General features: G+C 36.4%; 1 protein-coding gene across 1 annotated transcript; it reads left to right on the top strand.

Annotated features, from left to right (window-relative positions):
* The first annotated feature begins 1,354 nt into the window (after positions 1-1,354).
* C9orf72 (C9orf72-SMCR8 complex subunit) lies at positions 1,355-19,636 on the top strand. The gene is made up of 10 exons (XM_082843683.1): positions 1,355-1,812; positions 2,940-2,999; positions 6,468-6,563; positions 7,509-7,573; positions 8,866-8,938; positions 10,692-10,808; positions 13,686-13,921; positions 16,227-16,284; positions 17,672-17,781; positions 17,887-19,636. Exons 1-10 carry the CDS (start codon positions 1,369-1,371, stop codon positions 18,071-18,073), a joined length of 1,446 nt encoding a protein of 481 aa, XP_082699809.1. The 5' UTR covers positions 1,355-1,368; the 3' UTR covers positions 18,074-19,636.
* Positions 19,637-20,799: the final 1,163 nt, after the last annotated feature.

Raw genomic sequence — 20,799 nt, 5'->3', positions numbered from 1 at the left:
CTGCTGTCTTGAATAGCATATTAAATGTATTTATCTGTCATTTTAAACACCAGTATTGGGCTTTACCCAAAGAGCATCATTGAGTGCATTGAGGACTTTTTGCTTATTTTCTCTTATGGTTCTAGATTGTTGTATTCTTGCAAGCTTTTGCCTTTTTTTTTTTTTTTTTTCTTTTCTTAGCAGCTTTTAAGGTTTTCTCCTGTCAGGTGTGGACTGCTGTAGTAAAGTGCCACAAACTGTGTGCGATGTAAAAATGAGGAAAATGTATTCTCTCTCTGTTCTGAAAGCTAGAAGTCTGAAATAAGGCGTTGGCAGGGGCATGCTCCTCTAAAGTTTCCACGGAAGAATCGTTCTTTGCCTCATCTTAGCTTCTGATAGTTACCAGCGATCCTTCACATTACTTGGCTTGTTGCTGCGTCACTCCAGTTTCTGCCTTCGTCTTCGCATGGCCCTGTTTTCCCTGTCTGTGTGTCTCCAAATCTTTCTCCTTGTAATGACACCAGCCATTGGATTAGGACCCCATCTTAACTTGATTACACCTATTTCCAAATAAGGTCACATTCACAGATACAGGGGGTTATTAGGACTTGAACATATATTTTGGGGGGACATAGTTCAGCCCACAAGAAGTGTCATGGTCTCTAGCTGAGCCCTCCCTTTCTCAATTTGTTTCTCTTTAGTTCCTATGGTTTAGGAACCAAATATCCAATCATACTAGAATTGCATATAGGCTGGATATTTAGAAACAGTGAGGATCTATTCTATGAGCTTTAGTATATAATATTTTATATTAATGTTCAGAGGCTTTTTTTAAGGCCATTATTATTTTGGATTTCTAAGTGTATGCCCTGAATATAAGTGGCATGTTACTATGTATGGTAGTACATTATCATCATATCGCAAACACTTAATATGCACCTGCCATGCTAGTTTAATATCTCTTTCATGTAGGAGACATGCTTCCAAATCGTTTTGACTGAAGAGGAGAAAACCACATATACGTAAATCATTTGAGGGTTTGGGGTTTTTTTGACCTTAGAATGCCCTTTATTTCTTTTGTAAAATTGATTTACAATGTTGTGTTTCTGCTGTATAGCAAAGTGAACCAGTTATACATATACATATATCCACTCTTTTTTAGATTCTTTTCCCATATAGGTCATTACAGAGTATTGAGTAGAGTTCCCTGTGCTATACAGTAGGTTCTTGTTAGTTATCTATTTTATATATAGTAGTGTATATATGTCAGTCCCAGAATATGCGTTTTTGATGGATGGCTTAAAATCGCTGAACCTAATCACTCGTTTTGTTTGTCATTGTTTAGATAACCTTGGAGCTTTTGGATAATGTGACAGTTGGGATGCAGTGATGTCGACTCTCTGTCCACCACCTTCTCCAGCTGTTGCCAAGACAGAGATTGCTTTAAGTGGTGAATCCCCTTTATTAGCAGCAACCTTTGCTTACTGGGACAATATTCTTGGTCCTAGAGTAAGGCACATTTGGGCTCCAAAGACAGAACAGTTACTTCTAAGCGATGGAGAAATAACTTTTCTTGCCAACCATACCCTCAATGGAGAAATCCTTCGAAATGCAGAGAGTGGGGCGATAGACGTAAAGTTTTTTGTCTTGTCTGAAAAAGGAGTAATTATTGTGTCATTAATCTTCGATGGAAACTGGAATGGGGATAGGAGCACCTATGGACTATCAATTATACTTCCCCAGACGGAGCTGAGTTTCTATCTCCCACTTCACAGAGTGTGTGTGGATAGATTAACACACATTATCCGGAAGGGAAGGATATGGATGCACAAGGTGAGTGGGTTTGGAAGCGTATTAAGCATGCCAACCTAGCTACTGAAAGTTTACCTTCTGATACATTTTATCTAATTTTTAGAAATTATATGCAATTAAGTTCAAACAGGAGCTGTTATTTGCTTCTACCCTATTAGGTACCGATAGATCTTAGGCTGATGTCTGTGGTCTTCTAACTCTGGGAAGTAGGAGATGATAGCTTCACATTGTAAATAGAAAGCCAAAGCTTAGAGAAATAAGGAAACATAAGTTTTAGAGTCTGGATTTGTTTTGGGAGCCTTTGACTCTAAAAGCTTTTTGTTTCTGCATTGCATGACCCTGTCTTTCACTTACCACTGTGTGGGCGTATGCAGTTCAGAACAATAGTTTCGTAAGTCTTTGCCCAAATAACCTTTGGTCCCTTTAATTTCTTTGCCAAGTTCCCAAATTTGTAAAATGAAGACGTTGGACCAAATGGTTTTCAGGGGATATTCCTTTTAATTTTGTAGATTGAGGTAGAGGAAATCTTTGTTGTCCCCTAATCTTATAGTTTAATATATAATGATAATTATATTTCCATATACTGTAATTTTGGCAGATGAGAAGAACAAATTTAATTCTCCTTTCTGCTTTGCAGTTTGATACTAACATGGAAGTCCACTAAAGCCTTACTGATTTTATAAGGCTTTTACCAAATAGTAAGGAAAAATAGTATCTTTTAAAAGAAGAGTTTTTTTTACTGTGTTTGCAGGCTTGCCTCCTTTCTTCTCACGTGCTTATGAAAATCATTTAAAATCTGGAAGCTGTATAGTCACTAGATTCGTCTGGATCTTATCTAATTTGAAAAGTACAAATCATTAGTTTCCTTTGTGAAACTACACAGATGTTACATTGACTCTTTCTGTCACATTATCTGTTTTTAACTGCAGATAAAAAGGGTGTTTTTATTTTATTTCATATTGTCTGTGAGAGCATGGATTTGTTGGGTTAATCCCCCTCCTTTTTTTTTTTGCCCTAAAGTGGAACATGTTGTTCCCATGAACTAAATTACCCAAGAAGATGTCTGCCATTTAACTGTATTGTGAAAAATAAACAAGTATCAAAATGTTGTGTTTTTTTTTTATTTTAATGAATTTTCTCTCTCTCAGGAAAGGCAAGAAAATGTCCAGAAGATCATCTTGGAAGGCACAGAGAGAATGGAAGATCAGGTAAGGTGCAGATTGCATATTACAAGACACTGCCAAACCCACTACATATGTCTGTATAAAGCTAAGGGCTGCTTCTGTTAAGGCCTTGAAGACATTACTAGTTTGACAGAGTGAGCCTGAGCACGAACAGAATCTTTATGGAGATAAATGGAATAAACTGGATGAAAATTTCCATATCTTAGACCTGAAGAGTTAAATAAGTAAAGGATAATAATAATTGCATCCACAAATTAATATTTTGCTTCCCTTTTTTTCTGTTTGCATGGGACAAGTTTTGGATAACTTGTTCATAGTAAAAATTTAAAATTCTATATAAGTTTTATTTTTTTTTAAGGTATTGCTTCTCAAACATTTCCACAGAAGTAGTTGTAACAGGAGAGTGAGTGCCCCTAAAGTATCTGGGGGTACAGACACAGCTCTAAGCATAATATTTCTTTGAAGTCTCGTGTTGTATCTTTAAAACTCATGCAATTTACATTTTATTCCGTGATATATCTTTTTGTTTTAATATTACAGTTTGCCAGTGATATTCCTCACCTTCTTACCACTTGGGCTTCCAGTGGTATCAAGTCTCCAGGAAAACATGCTGTGTTTATCCCATGGTTTTGAACATCCTTAGGGAGCAGGCACCAGGGTTTGAGAAGCATGATTGCAAGGGTATGGCTTCCCTTATGGAAATTAATTGCAAACATTTCAGCCTAGGGCAGAGGCGTTTGGAAGGCGAATCCCCAAAGGAAAAAGTGTTCTTTGCTTTTACTTTCATTGCTTCTGGCCACCCTCCTTGCTCCTCTGTTAAAACTCCAGTCTAAACAAGCCTTCTCCCTGGTGCTCTTTAGCCTGCCTGAGACAAATGATATTTTAAACAATAACTTTTTCTAAAAGTTTGTCAAAATACAGGAACATGAACAAGGGAAATACAAAACCCTATAAAATGATCTTCTTTACAAAATTGTTAAGTTTGTACTTTAGTAAATAACTTTTACAAAAGTCAGAAGGAGGTAATTATGGGACAAGTTCTAAGACTTACAAGGAAATGTTTCCCTTTACTCAGAGAAGCCCAGCCTTTGCTTGCTGGTCAGTAAGCAGGGTGCCAAGGAATGGGATGAATTTCACCAACTTCTAGATGTACCTGCTAGTTACGGAGTAACTAGTAGAGTTATCTCAAAATAACGAAATTTAAGACCCAGTAAAATTCTACTTTTTCTGGGATTTTTTTTCAAACCAGAAACCTGTACTTATAAAGTTGACCACTATTTAACATTTAGGTTTATTTCTCGTTTAAGGGCTTTTCTTGAAAATGTTATCCTATCCCTTCTATGTCAGGAGGAAAGTATACTTGGACAAACTGGAGGTTTTTAAAGGGGAAACGTTCACCTGCTGAAAAGTTCAAGTTAGAGAAGTCCAAGGAGGAAATAACTGGAAGCATTTTCTTTTAGAGCCTCTTCTGTGTTCAGCCGTCTAGGATTTGTCATTGTTGTTAAGCTTCAATGAGCATAGCCATTTGCTTATGATGATAAATGTCTGAGATGCTGTGTATGACATACTATATATGCCTACACCTAAGGGAAGGTATTTTCCCATAACTATCCTTTCTGAAAAGGAGGAGTCACCTGATAATCGAGTTCTTGCAAATCTCATATCATGTGCTTGCAGTGACTCTATTTTGAACAATAAATACTGTTTGAGGATGATACTTAGTCTAAAACAACTTTAATCAGTGCTAGTTTTAGATGCTTATAGCTGTCATCTGGTAAAATCATTTTACAAGGAAGCAAATTTAACGTAGCTTCAGTTATTAATCTTCTTGAATTGCATGTGTTGATTGTTGTAATTGTAAGCAGACATTTAAAAAATTACTTTGAAAAGCAAAAACAATGAGTGGTTTTATGTTTGTAAGTTACTACAGGATGGATTTTTTTTTTTTTAAATAATAAAACCTCCTGTGTGATGCAAGGGGGCCTATTAGGATAAAATTTCCAGAGACAGCATCACATTTAAATTCTGAAGCAACTTATATGATAAGGGGCTCTGAAAACTAGGTTTGGTCACTCAAAAAATGGACTGACTGCAAGGATGACAGAGGTTCTAATTTGAATATGCATGTAAAGAGTTTGAATATAATCATTTCATAAAACGTGAATGAGGGGGAAAGTTTTATTGTTAGATCTTAAATAATAGGTGATTTTAAAACATGCGTAGCTAAAGATTGATAGACATATGACAATTTCATCTGCCTCTAAAAGTTTACGTATTCAGGATGGGCAAAACATTTTGGGGGAGTGGTGGTGGCAGTGAATAAATGAGGGAGCACCCGTATTTGAGACACTTTATGTGTGTGGTGTTCTGTACTGAATTTTCAATTTCATTCTAGAAACTGCAGATTTTAAAATTACATCTTTGAGATGTAATAAGTAGTAGCATTACCTTGAAAGAACACTGAAGGAAATTTGTCTGCCTTATTGATTCTTAAAAATATATGTTACGACTTTGATTTGCATTTGGGTAGATTATACCTTATTATGAATGTAGAGATTGAGGGGTTTTTTTTAGATTTTTTTTTTTGATGTGGACCAATTTTAAAGTCTTTATTGAATTTGTTACAACACTGCTTCTGTTTTATGTTTTGGTTTTTTGGCCGCGAGGCAGGTGGGATCCTAGCTCCGTGACCAGGGATCGAACCTGCACCCCCTGCATTGGAAGGCGAAATCCCAACCACTGGACCACCATGGAAGTCCTGAGATTGAGTATCGATTCACACTTTACTACTGAGTTATCTGCTGAGGATTTCAAAGCCTTTTTATGCTTGGCTTTCCTTATTTTTAATATAAAATGCATCAGTGACCTTTGATTAACAAAAGTTCTTATATCTCAAAATTTCAAAGGAGAACCTTTCTAAATTTGGTGTGGTGATTTAATTATTTTGTGTAAATGATAAACCAATGATTCCATTCTGACTAAAGAAAATTATTCCTGGGATTTCCCTGGCGATTCAGTGGTTAAGACTCCATGCTCCCACAACATTGCAAAACAACTGTAGCCCCAATAAAAAATATATATATATATATACTTTTAATGAGTAACATATTCTAGGCATACTATGGGATATGGGAAACTTTCCCGTAATAAAGATATTTAATTAACAACAACAAAAAAGTCTTCGTTCTCCCAATGCAGGGGGTATGGGTTCGATCCCTGGTTGGGGAACTAAGATCCCGCATGTCGCATGGTGCAGCCAAAAAAAAAGAGAAAAAAAGAAAATTATTCCTGGAAGAATGAAAAGGAGTTTTAAACAGCATGTAAATCCTTTAGAAATAGAAATATTTTGGAGTAGTAGACTTGTTTGGGGCTGTTTGAACAGTTATCAAGTATTTCTATCAAAGGGTGTTATTCTTTGCTTTCAGTTTTTTATTGCCCACTTTATCCTATATTGTGTGATTTTTCTTCACGTCATTTTACTTTTTTATGCAGGGTCAGAGTATTATTCCAATGCTTACTGGAGAGGTAATTCCTGTCATGGAACTGCTTTCATCTATGAAATCCCACAGTGTCCCTGAAGAAATAGATGTAAGTTCTCACTTGTAACGTTAAATAGGATATTACTATGATGTGTATTAGTAATATTCTAATTTTAGTAATATACATTTTTTTGTCATAGATACTGTTCATATGAATTATTAGCCACTTTAACAAACACAGTTAAAATCCTGAATTTTATGGCCAGAGGCTTTTTGGTCAGTAATGGTAATATGATAAAATTAAATTCATGAAGTTAATTTCTCCACTTTTGCATTTCCTAAGCGGGAGAATTTCAGACCTTAGAGAATCAGTCAGTATTTAATGCAGTACTTTTTGTAACAAAGCAGTGTGCGAATCACTGGCAGTTAATGGAAGTTCACTCACCTTCACTAATCTGATTTCCTTAATCATTCATTTGTTGAGGACATTAGGAATTACACACTATGCATGTATAGAGAAATCTTTAGGAAACTATTTTTGTTGCTCCCTGACTTGGTAATTAAGATGTGTCTCCTGATTGTGACAGCTCAGAAGAGGAAATTGTTCTTGTAAACATTGTTGCTTAAGCTGTCTGACCAGCTTTCACATCATTTGTTCTGCAAGTTTATAGTGACGCACACAGATTGTTTTATGGGGATTTGTGATGCTCAGAAATGAGGGCAGTGTGTTATATTGAGCCTAGACTTCAGAAAACTTGTCTATTAAAAGTGTTATTTCAGGGCTTCCCTGGTGGCGCAGTGGTTGAGAGTCTGCCTGACGATGCAGGGGACACGGGTTCGTGCCCCGGTCTGGGAAGATCCCATATGCCGCGGAGCAGCTGGGCCCGTGAGCCATGGCCGCTGAGCCTGCGCGTCCGGAGCCTGTGCTCCGCAATGGGAGAGGCCACAACAGTGAGAGGCCCACGAACCGCAAAAAAAAAAAAAAAAAAAAAGTGTTATTTCAGCATTTTGTTACAGCCAGAATAAATTTTTTTTTTTTTTTGGTTTATTTTAGATAGCTGATACAGTTCTCAATGATGATGATATTGGTGACAGTTGTCATGAAGGCTTTCTTCTCAAGTAAGAATTTTGTTTCTTTTTGTAAAAGCTGGGTGAAGCAGATGCAAATCTTACGCTCACCTGTGACAAAATTGGGAAGGAAGAAAATAATAACAGAATGCCTACCTTCATTATTCTAGGGTCAAAAATGCATATTTGAACTATTGCTTAGTTTTGTGTTACTTCTTTACTTATCACATGCCTATGATATATTTGATGTTACTCTATTTAATATTTAAAGAAGCTGAATTTCCGTAGTACTCAGGCAAGAATTCTTGGACCCTTGTTTGGTTCCGGTTTCTTGTTTTTCTTCTCATTAAAGCTGAAACTAAGAATCCTTTCAAATTAAGTTGCATTGTGGATAGACTTATTTCGGCCTAGAAAAGACAATTATTCATATTTGTACTGATCCTTTCCATTTTACAACAGATTTCAGTGCTTAAAAGTGTGAGCTCTAAAACCAGACTTCCTGGCTTACTGCCGTGTAACCCTGGGCAAGCCACCTGAACTCTCTGTTCCTCCATTACCTCATTTATAAAATGGGAATATTAGTGGTACCTACTTCATAGGATTGTTGTAAGCCTTGAGTGAGGTAAATCATATTAAGCATTTAAAACAGTGCATGGCACATATAAGCACATAATAATAGCTAATAGCTTACATTTTCTATTTATATTTCTTCTAAGAAAATGATAATAACAATAATAATAGCCAGTACTTATTGAGTGCCTATGTGCTAAGTCCCTTAACTGAGTACTGCGTCTACATGTATAATCTCATCTCCTACTTGAGTGTTTCTTTACAATTACAGATTATCACAAAATTTTATTTTAAAAAATAAGGAGTGAAAGGATAAAGTATTTGCTTTTATGTCTACAGTCTTCTTCTTTAGGTTCATGATGGAGTCTCAGAGGTGTGAGTTTGTTTAATCTCCAGGCCTTACGTGGCTTGAATCAGGAGCTCTTCAGTCCTGATTCTGATCAGTGTCAGCCATTCATGTTATTTTTAATCCCATTTGACTTTAAATTAACCACTTAACCTCTCTACACCTCAGTTTCTTCCACGATAAAATGGTAATATTTTACTAACTGCATTGTTTTAAGGTTCAAATAGAATCTGTGAGAGGCATGTGGTGGAAAATGCAAAGTACTATAGAAATAAAAGATGACATTATAATCAGAGTTTTGGTGTTCATCATGTAAAGCTATTCAGAGTTATTTGAAGCTCACTTTATTATTATTTTTTTTAGTTTGTGAAATTGTTTTACAGTCAGTGTTTTTAATCTTTTTTTTTTTTTTTTTTTCAATTTATAGTGCCATCAGCTCCCACTTGCAGACGTGTGGCTGTTCTGTTGTAGTAGGTAGCAGTGCGGAGAAAGTAAATAAGGTAATTTATTTTATAAACCAGCAAACGATCTGACTTTTTAAAACTGCTAACATATTATGGATTGTAATTTAAAGGTTAGGTTGCCATCAAGATGATCTAATAGTATAAGGAGGCAATATAATCTGACCAAAGTACTGTGACACCCTGTGGCAAAAATGAGTTTAAAGTAAACTGTTTGAATAGGAAGTCATTTATCAGTTTCATTGTGGTAATTCATAAATACTTGTCTCAGTACTGTATAAATGGTTTTGAGAATATTTTAAGGTCAGATGTTTTTTAAAATATTTGTCTTCTATTTCCTAATGTTATCTTTAATAAATGTGAAGATAGCCATGTACTTTTGGTACTAATTACAAAGAAATGGTATCTGATTATTCATCTTGATTTCACTATCTTGCTTTTCCCCCTAAATCTATTCCTTTTAGGGACCTATTGCTATTAAGTGATCGATGGAGGTTATATCTTATTCAGTAACATTTGTGACCATTTGTTTTAGTGCTATATGAGTTAATAAATAATTAATGAACAGTTTCCTTTCCAAGCATTAGGTAATAAACTAAGGAATTTTGTACTTTTCTTCACTGATGATTAATTAGACAGAGAAAAGTGCACATATCTATCAATTTAAGCAAACCTAATTTTTCTAAGTTTTACACAGGAAATATATTAGGAATGATTATTTGCTTGACAAATATAATTTTTTTCTGTAATATAATACGCTACCCTGTATAATTACTTGACCCTTGATTTACCAAAATTATATTTCTGGTACAACCATTTATGACAGGTTAGCTTACCTCTGTTATTATATTGCATCTAGTGACTTATTATTATTTCTGTTACCCAAGGAAGGTAGCTTTCAATTTGTGTCCTCCAAAGCCTTCAGGTTCCACAGGCCCTTCCCAGTTGCTTCTTGGAGGGAGAAAGCCTCTATGGTTGGGGCTCTGTTTTTCAAACATTTTTCTCATCCCATATCCTCTTCTAGCTTAATAACTTCTCTTTTATCTTTTCTCTTTTTAACTTAAGAAAAGGTTGCCATCACTAGTTTGAAAACCACTGCTCTAATATAAAAACTCTGAATATAGTCTGAATTCCAAGGTAGTTAGATGGCTTTTTATTTTTCCTAATAGAACTATGATCAAATCCTGTTAGAATGACAGGTTTCTAATCCCCAACCAATGGCTTGCTTGTTTTAAATTAAATTTGAAAGAATTAATTCTCATTCTGTTGAAGGAGTTAGACACTTAGATATTCATTGTAATGGGATTTTACATATAGAACTATTAACAGAAGCCATAATTCTTGATTTAACTGCATTTAGTTTTCTCGTCCAAACGGTTTACTTGTTTGAAATACACTTGTTGCTGGGTGGAGATACAATCAATAATTATATTAGGTCATTATTTCCTAATATAAGATTAGGAATAAGGGTTCCATGGTCAAGTAAGTTTGAAAAAGTCTGCATATTGTTTCAGTCACCTGGAGAGTCACAATATGTATTCAAATGTTAAAGGTTTTGAGATACCATACAATAAATTTACTAACATTTCCCAAACTTACTTGACCACAGAATACCTATTTTAAGCAACAAGTGTGATATCCCATAGACTATTCCAGGTGACTATGGAATACTTATTTCTCAGAATAGATTTTATTGACAATAACAATTGAAATTTCTATTCAGATCTCTTTCATAAGCAAACCAGTGACCTTTTTACTTCATATTTTAATGCTAAAATATTTTCACTTACAGATAGTAAGAACATTATGCCTTTTTCTGACTCCAGCAGAGAGAAAATGCTCCAGATTATGTGAAGCAGAATCATCATTTAAATACGAGTCAGGGCTCTTTGTACAAGGCCTACTAAAGGTATAGTTTCCATTTATCACGGGTGAACCCAATTTTTTGTTTTGTTTTGTTTTTGTGGTACGCGGGCCTCTCACTGTTGTGGCCTCTCCCGTTGCGGAGCAACAGTCTCCGGACGCGCAGGCTCAGCGGCCATGGCTCACGGGCCTAGCCGCTCTGCAGCATGTGGGATCTTCCCGGACCGGGGCACGAACCCGTGTCCCCTGCATCGGCAGGCGAACTCTCAACCACTGCGCCACCAGGGAAGCCCGAACCCAATTTTTTTAAATCATTTTTGAGAATCTTTATACATATATTTTGAACATTAGCATTTAATGTGTCTCATGTTTATATGCCAAGGAGCTGACTTCCTTTACACAGGTCTGAACATGGAGTATATGTCATATGAATTTATAGTTAGTATCTGTGAAACATCACAGAATAGCGTTCTTTGTGTTTCTCTCTGGTTTCCTGTAGCTGCCTGTCTGGCCTCAGGATTTTTTTTTTTAATATGTGCTTGAATCAGGTTCCATAACTAAATGGGAACATTTCTTTTTTTACTGAACGGATTTGAATTTTTGTGTTACCATTTTATGTTTAAAGTACCATATTCATTTATTGAAAAAAATGTTAAGCTGCTTCCTATCTTGAAACAGTGTACAGGACTCAAGCAATTCCTGGATGTATGTATGTGTGTGTGTGTGTATACACACACATATATACAAAAGAAAAAATTATTTTATATTTTTCCTTTATTTACTTGAGTCTGCTCTTCTAGGAGCAAAACATAAATATAAATTAGCAATTATTTTCAATAATTATGGGGAATTGTTCTTCACTTCATTGAATCTGTTATTGATGTTTCAATTATAGTCAAAGGTGCGAAGAAGTAGATTTCCTAATGGCTATGTGAGTCTCTCAGAGTGAATGCTTTCTTGAGGATATAGGCATAGTAAAATGAAAGAAAAAAATACTAAAAATTGTTGCAAATAAAAATTATTTTCAGCTTTTACATTTTCAATAATGTGCGTGCTCTGAGCTGAGAATAATAGTGTTGTTTAAATACAGAAACTACTTAAAGGGAACTCATTTTTGATTTGAATTGTACAAATCTGAAAATTAGAACTTCTCCTATCAAAGGCATAATAAGGTACTTAGTACTTTTATTTCCTCAGCATCATCTCATTTATTGTATAATTTTATCCCTAAAAGGGACCTATACCAAATGCGTAGTGGAAAACTTGAAACTGTAATTTAATGAAAAAATATTTGTTAAGAGTTTTCCACGCAAGTTTAAATTGTATAGCTTCCCAGAGAATACTTTGACATTATAACAATAGGTACTTGTTATATGGCAGCTGGCTACCCAAGTGACTATACCTGGAAAGAAGTACATTTTTTACTTACTGTAAAAATACATATTCATTGAGACTTAACAGAATATATGAATAATCAAGAAGAATGTAAAAAGTCACTTGTAATCTCATAATCCAATGAATAACCCCTGTTAACATTTGGCATATATCTTTCTGGTCTTTTTTTCTTCTGTTAGTGTTTTTTTCATATCTTCCCCTCCCCCAAAAAAAATTAGATTATACTCCGCATGTTTTAACTTCCTTTTTCACACTGTATTGTGAACATCTTTCAATATGAACACATAAACATTGGCAACTTAATTTTTAGCAGCTAAACAATAAAACATTTTTATTTATTTAATCACTTCTCTTTTTGGATACTTAGGTTGTTTCTGGCGTTTTACTATCTAACCCAGTGCTGTAACACACACATCACTGGAATTTGGCACACAATCATGATTCATTGTCCAGGATAAATTTCTAGAGCTGTATTTGCTAAGTTAAAGCCAGTTGTTTTTTTTTAATTAAAAGATAGCTCTTCATACCTTTTGGCATAAAAGACAGTAAATTTTCTTTTTCTGAGGTTTTATCTTGTTCCTTCATCTGGTACATAGCCCTCTGCCTTTTCATCTTGTCTGTCTTTCTGTGAATGTGGTTTTTGTTCCACAGGCTGCAGGACTGTAGTTCTTCTTGCTTCTGCTGTGTGCCCTCTGGTGGATGAGGCTATCTAAGAGGCTTGATGGGAAGGACTGGTGGTGGGTAGAGCTGACTGTTGCTCTGGTGGGCAGAACTCAGTAAAACTTTAATCCACCGGACTGCTGAGGGGCTGGGTTCCCTCCCTGTTGGTTGTTTGGCCTGAGGCAACCCAACACTGGAGCCTACCTGGGCTCTTTGGTGGGGCTAATGGCAGACTCTGGGAGGGCTCACGCCAAGGAGTACTTCCCAGAACTTCTGTTCCCAGTGTCCTTGTCCCCACGGTGAGCCACAGCCACCCCCCACCTCTGCAGGAGACCCTCCCACACTAACAGGTAGGTCCAGTTCAGTCTCCCCTGGGGTCACTGCTCCTTACCCCTCGGTCCTGATGTGCACACTACTTTGTGGGTGCCCTCCAAGAGTGGAGTCTCTGTTTCCCCCAGTTCTGTCAAAGTCCTGCAATCAAATCCCAGTAGCCTTCAAAGTCTGATTCTCTAGGAATTCCTCCTCCTGTTGCCGGACCCCCAGGTTGGGAAGCCTGACGTGAGGCTCAGAACCTTCACTCCAGTGGGTGGACTTCTGTGGTCTAAGTGTTCTGCGGTCTGTGAGTCACCCACCCAGCAGTTACGGGATTTGATTTTACTGTGATTGCGTCCCTCCTACTGTCACATTGTGGCTTCTCCTTTGTCTTTGGATGTGGGTATCCTTTTTGATGAGTTCCAGTGTCTTCCTGTCGATGATTGTCCAGCAGTTAGTTGTGATTCCGGTGTTCTCGCAAGAGGGAGTGAGAGCACATCCTTCTACTCGGCCATCTTGGTTCCTCTCTCGTAAATTTTCTTTTCGTTTATAACAGGATTCAACTGGAAGCTTTGTGCTTCCCTTCCGGCAAGTCATGTACGCGCCCTATCCCACCACACACATAGATGTGGACGTCAACACCGTCAAGCAGATGCCACCCTGTCACGAACATATTTATAATCAGCGTAGATACATGAGATCAGAGCTGGCAGCATTCTGGAGAGCCACTTCAGAAGAAGACATGGCTCAGGATACCATCATCTACACGGACGAAAGCTTCACTCCTGATTTGTATGTCGTGCCTTGCTTTTTGATACTGTCATTAAGCAATATTAGGAAACTATCTTTTATGAGTAGAAAGAAAACAAACAATTTGTTGTTTAAAAGGAAAGAAACATTACTAGGAGAATTATACTGGAAGAAGTATTTGGTTAATCAAGCGTTTTTTCTTAAATGTCAGCTTTTCTTAATATAATTGTGTTTCCCATAAGATAGGTTAGATTAGTCCTTAAAAATAAGTATTTAAGTATTTATTTAACAAATGTATATTGAGCCCCTAGGCTCAGTACTTGGTGCTAAGGTTAATAGTGGCCAGCCAGACAGCCCCAGCTCCTTACATTGCTTATAGACTAGTGTGTAAGAGTCATAAAAGGCTGATTAACTAAACCTTATTAACTAAAGAGGTAATTCTAAGTCTGTTTTTCCTTGATATATAAATATAAAATATGGCAAAACTGTCAAAATATATTAATAGAGCATTCTTTTACTTTGCATTTTATATTGTGTTATTCATTTCTTACCATAAAGTCTGATCAGTAAATTAACAAGAAAAAAAGTAATGATAATAACATGTTGAATGTGGACTCAACTAGAAAAAAAAAAGATGATAAATCTGAATTATAAAACACTTAAATGATGTTCTGAAATCAGGAAAAGAAATTGTAGTATACTATCATGGTCCTCTTTAATCAGTTTAAAATGCCTGGCACATAGAATGTGCTCAATAAATGTTAACTAGTATAATCCAGGTTTGAGTGTATAAGGCAGCAGTAAAATTGGAGCAAGCAACCCTGTCCTGTGTCTTGAAGAAAAATTTTGAGCTGAGGCAACAGACATGTGAAGCACCAATAGTCAGACAGAAGGTGTTGCCCAAAAGCATAGTAAGGAAACACCATGTCCAAGGAATTCCCAGCCTCATGTGTCTCTAGGTGCAGAAAGATGGCTTCATTAGGACCCAGCTTTTCCCAGCTCTCTGGTGTTCTTGTTGAGTCCTTTGAAAGATTTAGGGGAATTGGTTTAGAAAACAAAACAATAAGAATTTCAGGTCCCGAAGTTTTCACATATAGGTAATTTTGGCACCCGTGTCAAAATTCTCAAAATTAATCTGATCCTTCAAGCATTTTCTTCTTTCCTAAAGTGTTTGGGGTTTTTTTTTTTCTATTTTTTGGTGGGCTCCTGGAGAGCGCTTTTGGGGGAATTTTTTAACACTTTGCTTCACCTAATTCACATATGACCAATACAAGCAATTTATGAAACAGATATATTCAGAACACTGGACTTAAATAGCTGAATTCTCTCTCCAAAGCCAGAGAAAGGTTGTTGTCAGTGCCCACACTGGCCACCAGTTGGACAGCCAGTAATTGTGAAATGCTGATTTTTCCCCCTTCTGAGTTTCCTTCTTCTGTAGTAGGGAACACCCATCTGCTAAAACTAGGAAATTTTAGGTACTTTCCTGTTACCTTCGCACACACACCTCCCTCCCTGCTACTCCTGTCAGTTATATGATGATCCCTGCTATTTTCAGTCTTTCTTTTCAGTTAAAAATTGCTTACCTTAGTAAATGTTATATTACCCTCTGACTTGAGTATAACCTAGCATCCCAGTAAATTCCTTAGGGAAGTAGAAGGCAAGGAAAGGGAAGGAAGAAGAGAAAAGATCAAAGAGCGTTGGGAAAGGGACAGTCTTTTTTAAGAACCTACTGTATCCTAGGTTGTGTGGTAGGTAAACATCATCTCCAGTGTGAATCACAACTTAACTTCTTATTCTGCTCATTGCCAGTGTAGCTAACATTTTCTTAGGTAGCTGATTCATGTTACTTGCCAGATGATGGGCTCGTGGATACAAATCCTTAATCCCACCTGAATGTTTCCCAGCATTCGTCCTCTTACCTTTTTTTCTCCCTAAACTGCTTATTAGAAGTTATTAGTATGTGAAGTTAACCTTTTATTTTGTTTTGGTTTTTGGTGGTAGTGGTATGTGTTTATTTTTGTTGCTGTTCTATATTTTTGAGATGGCAGGAATTGGTAATTATATTTATTAATTGCCTAAGGCAATTGGTATTTTTTTATAATGTGTATGATAGATACATACATACCCTTCCTGGGACTGCTTATACTATTTAAGAGAAAATAATTACTTTGTGGCCTGACAAACTCCAGTAATAGACAAATGTATCCTTGAGTTAAAATGAGTATGTATTTTATATTTTCAAATATATATATCTAATTCTTATAATCCCACTTCTAAGAATTTAATTTATTGGCTGGTGTGAGAGGTTGTGGAAATCATTTCAACATTTGTCCTGTTTTCTTCATAGGAATATTTTTCAAGATGTCTTACACAGAGACACTCTAGTAAAAGCCTTCCTGGATCAGGTAAATGTTAAACCTGAGATTGTCAGAGTGAATGGTATGACATGTTTTCTTTTTCAATATATCCCACACTACCTGTAATATAATTTAGAATTAAGTCCTTTTGTAGAGTCTCTGATCTTTCTAAAGTGTCAAAATTATTTTTCTTCTGAATTGTTAGAGGGGAGTAGCCTGTATATTAACAATTAAAGATGCAGCATCCCCCAGTTCAAATAATAAATGTTTTAATTCTAAGCACTAACTTATAACCCAAGGGTGTTTTCTTTTGGTAAGGGGGATATTGTACAAATGTTTATTTGCCTTAATTGAGCAAAAAATGTCTTTAAAACTTATTTACATGATAGCATCTTTATTGTCTCATTCCTTTGGAAAAAAATCTAGATTTTGAAGAAAATTTTAGATTATATGGGTCTTATTTCTTAAGGTAACAGAGATTTGTCATAATTATCTTTCTGGGGATCAGGCCAAGAAATAGTGTCATAGATGTAGCTTTGAAATAACATAATCGTTAGGTGGACTAGGAATTTTGGATCCAGGTCTGTGGTCTGTGACATATTGCAAAGTTCAAGGATAATTCCAAGTCATGTAATTCCATGCTTCCCAAGCAGAAATAAAATCCTTCTACCACTACACATGTACCCCCACCCCCCCAGAATAGAAAAATATGAATATCTCAAAACCATAGTCTAGGACTTTCCTGGTGGCGCAGTGGTAAAGAATTCGCCTGTCAACACAGGGCACATGGGTTCGAGCCCTGGTCCAGGAAGATCCCACATGCCGTGGAGCAACTAAGCCCGTGCGCCACAACTACTGAGCCTGCGCTCTAGAGCCCGCGAGCCGCAACTACTGAATCCCGCGCACCTAGAGCCCATGCTCTGCAACAAAGACAAGCCACCACGATGAGAAGCCCGAGCACCGCAACGAAGAGTACCCCCCGCTCACCGCAACTAGAGAAAGCCCGCGCACAGCAACAAAGACCCAACACAGCCAAAAATAAATAAATAAATAAATAAATTTTAAAAACCCCATAGTCTAAGCATGGCTCACCTCTGGTAGCTCCAATTTTATTTGAAGATGTGGGCAGAGAAAACTTAAATAACACAGCTAAAAGTAACTTATATCATGATTTTTAATAATAAATAAAATGAACACAAATATAGTCTAAGGCAGAAGGAAAAATTTGAGTCAATTCTTAAAGATAAACAGAACTGTTAGATCACTCCTAGACCCATACCTCCACCTCCTCCTGTGTGTCAGGGCGCATCTGTGGAAGTGGTTAGCTGCTCTAACGTGAGTCATCTGCCAGGCACTGTCAGCGCTGAGACAGAAACATGCTGTGTATAAGTAGAATGGGGCAAATTATTTATAAAAACGCTTCATTATCCTGCAGGTCTTTCATTTGAAACCCGGTCTGTCTCTCAGGAGTACTTTCCTTGCACAGTTTCTGCTCGTCCTTCACAGAAAAGCCTTGACACTAATAAAATATATAGAAGATGATACGTAAGTCAGACTCCTAAATGGAAGAAAAACCTTCATACGTTGCTTTTGTTTTGTTCCCTTTGGACATTTTCTGTATTATAATTTCTTTTTTATTATTATTTGTAGGCAGAAGGGGAAAAAGCCCTTTAAATCGCTTCGGAACCTGAAGATAGACCTTGATTTAACAGCAGAGGGCGATCTTAACATAATAATGGCTCTAGCTGAGAAAATTAAACCAGGCCTCCATTCCTTTATCTTTGGAAGACCTTTCTATACTAGTGTCCAAGAACGAGATGTTCTAATGACTTTTTAAATGTGTAACTTGTTAATATTGCGTCCCGATCATAATTGCTGGTAAAGTAGCTCCGTGGTATTGGGAGACATGATTCCCTCGGGTTATGCCCTAGAGTCCTGCTCAGCAATGGTAGTTAGTTACACTGCAGTTGTCACAGAAAGCCTGTAAGGGGATGTTAGGTGCAGTTACAATAAATGCACCTTTTCCTAGATGTGCTCTCTTGGGAGACAGACGTATGTTTACAATTATAATAAATATTATTGCTATCTTTTAAAGATATAGTATATAAACTTGACCACAGCTACTGTTTTTTGAAACTTATGATTCATGGTTTACAAGTATCCAAGTGAAATCTGAGTTAGCTTTCACAGATATTGTACTAGTTGACTTTCCATCTCTTGGTGTTCCTTGGTTTGGGGGATTACTGTAATACTTCTACAATCAGCTAAAAATTAGAGCGTTCAAATCATTTCAGTTCCACAAAAGGAAGTTAGCTTGAACATAGGTTAAGTTTTAGAAAGAAAATATTGATCAAGCAGATGTTTTATTGAAATCAATTGTTCGATCCTACTTTGCAGACTTAGTCCTTGGGATTCAGTCTGTGTAGAAACGTCAGGCAGTATGTATAGTCCCGATTATGGTGAACCACAATCAGGGTGTTTTTCTGTTTGTTTGTTGAGCACTGTCACAGAAAATGTAGAGAATTGGATTTTATGTTTCAGTAGTTATTGCCAAGTTTTTCAGTTAATTTTCATTATTTTTGAGCCAAATTGAAATGTATACCTCCTGTGCCTTTTGTTTTTCTTGGAAAATATAATCTCTTGGAAGAAGTTCGGATTTCACTAGTCTCTCATTTTTATCTTGTTTTCCTCTTGTATAGTCTTCCTTTGATTTAGCAGTCATTGTAACTCGGAGATTATTAAATGCAATAGAGAAATACTAACTAGTAAGATTTTTTTTCAGGAACAAGAATAGTATCTTCTTCCTTAAATTTCTGCCCATGTTTTTGAAGTTGTTGCCACGTCTCTTTGCCTGCATCGTAGGAGGACTAGCAGGAGAAACGTTACTGACATGCTATTTTACTAGGTGCTACTTTGGCAGAACTAAGTGGTCAATTTCTTTTGTTTCCTTAATGTGCTTGGACCATTTTGCTAGCTATAAAATAACCAATTAACATAATTCTGTGCTAGAACAGTATTGACAAAATAGTATACACAAGCATAAAATATATTTTTATTTAAAACTGTGGAAGTAATTTAAAGAGAAAAAATATTTATAAGAAAGGGATAAAAGTGATAGAGCCCCTCTGCCCTCGCCCACCAAATTTAACCCAAACCAACATAGGTCCTAATAGCCTTTCACATCACTAATAAAGGTGTAGACATCTCGATTTTTAGACACATACCCAACTAGATTGACAGATGCTCTGGCTCAGTCATGAAAAAATGTACAGATTCCACCTTGTTGAACGCTGTATTCAGTGCTATTTACATGATAGATTATTTAAGTGCTAATTATTTTCTTTTGCTGATTTATTGTACCATTGTATGGGATGCAAGTTGTACAGTGAAATAAGTTATTAAAGCATGTGTGCACATTGTTATATATCTTTTCTCCTAGATGGAGAATTTTGAATAAAAGATCTTTGAAATTTTGTGTCTTTCAGTTATTTACTTGGAAACGCAGTGCTATGATATTGAAAGACTGATTGGCTTCCTGCTCTGCTGACAGTCATGTTGTATCTAAACAATTTTTTTAATTGATTTTCTCTTTTGAAAGAAAATATATTTAAAGGTTCTGTGTGATGCTGGAATTATATGTGGTTTGATTGTTTTGTTTTTTATTTTTTTGTCTGCTTAACTCCCAGGACTGCATTTTGACTTTTTAATTTCTATATTAATATATCAGATATAAGATAATACTTGTGTAAATTCTTTTTTTAAATTATTGTTATAATAATATTAATACAATCTAAGTTGAAGTTATTCCTTCCAGGTCCCCAGTATAGGTGTCCAGTATGAAAGTGAAAGTGTAAGGAATCTAAACCCCTTAATCTGAAAAACAAATAAGATTGACACTTTTACTCCAGGAAAACAAAATTAATTCATAAATGTAATAGTTGAGTTGAAAGGTTTCTCTAGAAGAAGACTGATTCATTGCATTGCTAAGATTCTCAGAGAAGAAACCCAAACTTCATATAATGCTGGAAGTTAAAAATGAGACCTCTATGGTCTATCTCTGTAGTGCTGCAGGTCAAACAGGAAGACAGTGAATGTCACTCTTCTCTAATACTATTTTGGTTTTTACATGGAATTGTACCAATTGATATTTCTTGTGTCATCTGCAGGTTGCAGGTTAAAGTACCAAAAGCAGTTCACCACCCCCACGTGACACACACTATCCACTGGACTTTCTGAATCTATCATCGCAACAACACTATGAGGCAGGTATGTTTAATTCCATTTTACAGATGAGGAGACTAGAGCTTAAGGAAGTATAATACACAGCCTGTGGTCACTCAGTTGGTTAAGCTGGATTTCATCCCAAACAGTTACCAGAGTTGTCCTGTGGCACAGCTCCTGGGACAGTTCCTCCTTGTAGCAGGTACTCAGTGCTGTTGAATTGGAGGGAGGGGAAGGAAGCAAGTATTACATACAGGCTTACTAGCACTCTGCAGTGCCCAAGTGTGATTCCCTGCTTTGCTACTTGGAGAAGTTACTTAACCTCTCTGAGGCTCATTTGTT

Source organism: Leucopleurus acutus, assembly GCF_964270905.1.
Source record: "Leucopleurus acutus genome assembly, chromosome: 7".
Classification (NCBI taxonomy): Eukaryota; Metazoa; Chordata; class Mammalia; order Artiodactyla; family Delphinidae; genus Leucopleurus; species Leucopleurus acutus.
This window is presented reverse-complemented; position numbering and strand designations above follow the sequence as displayed.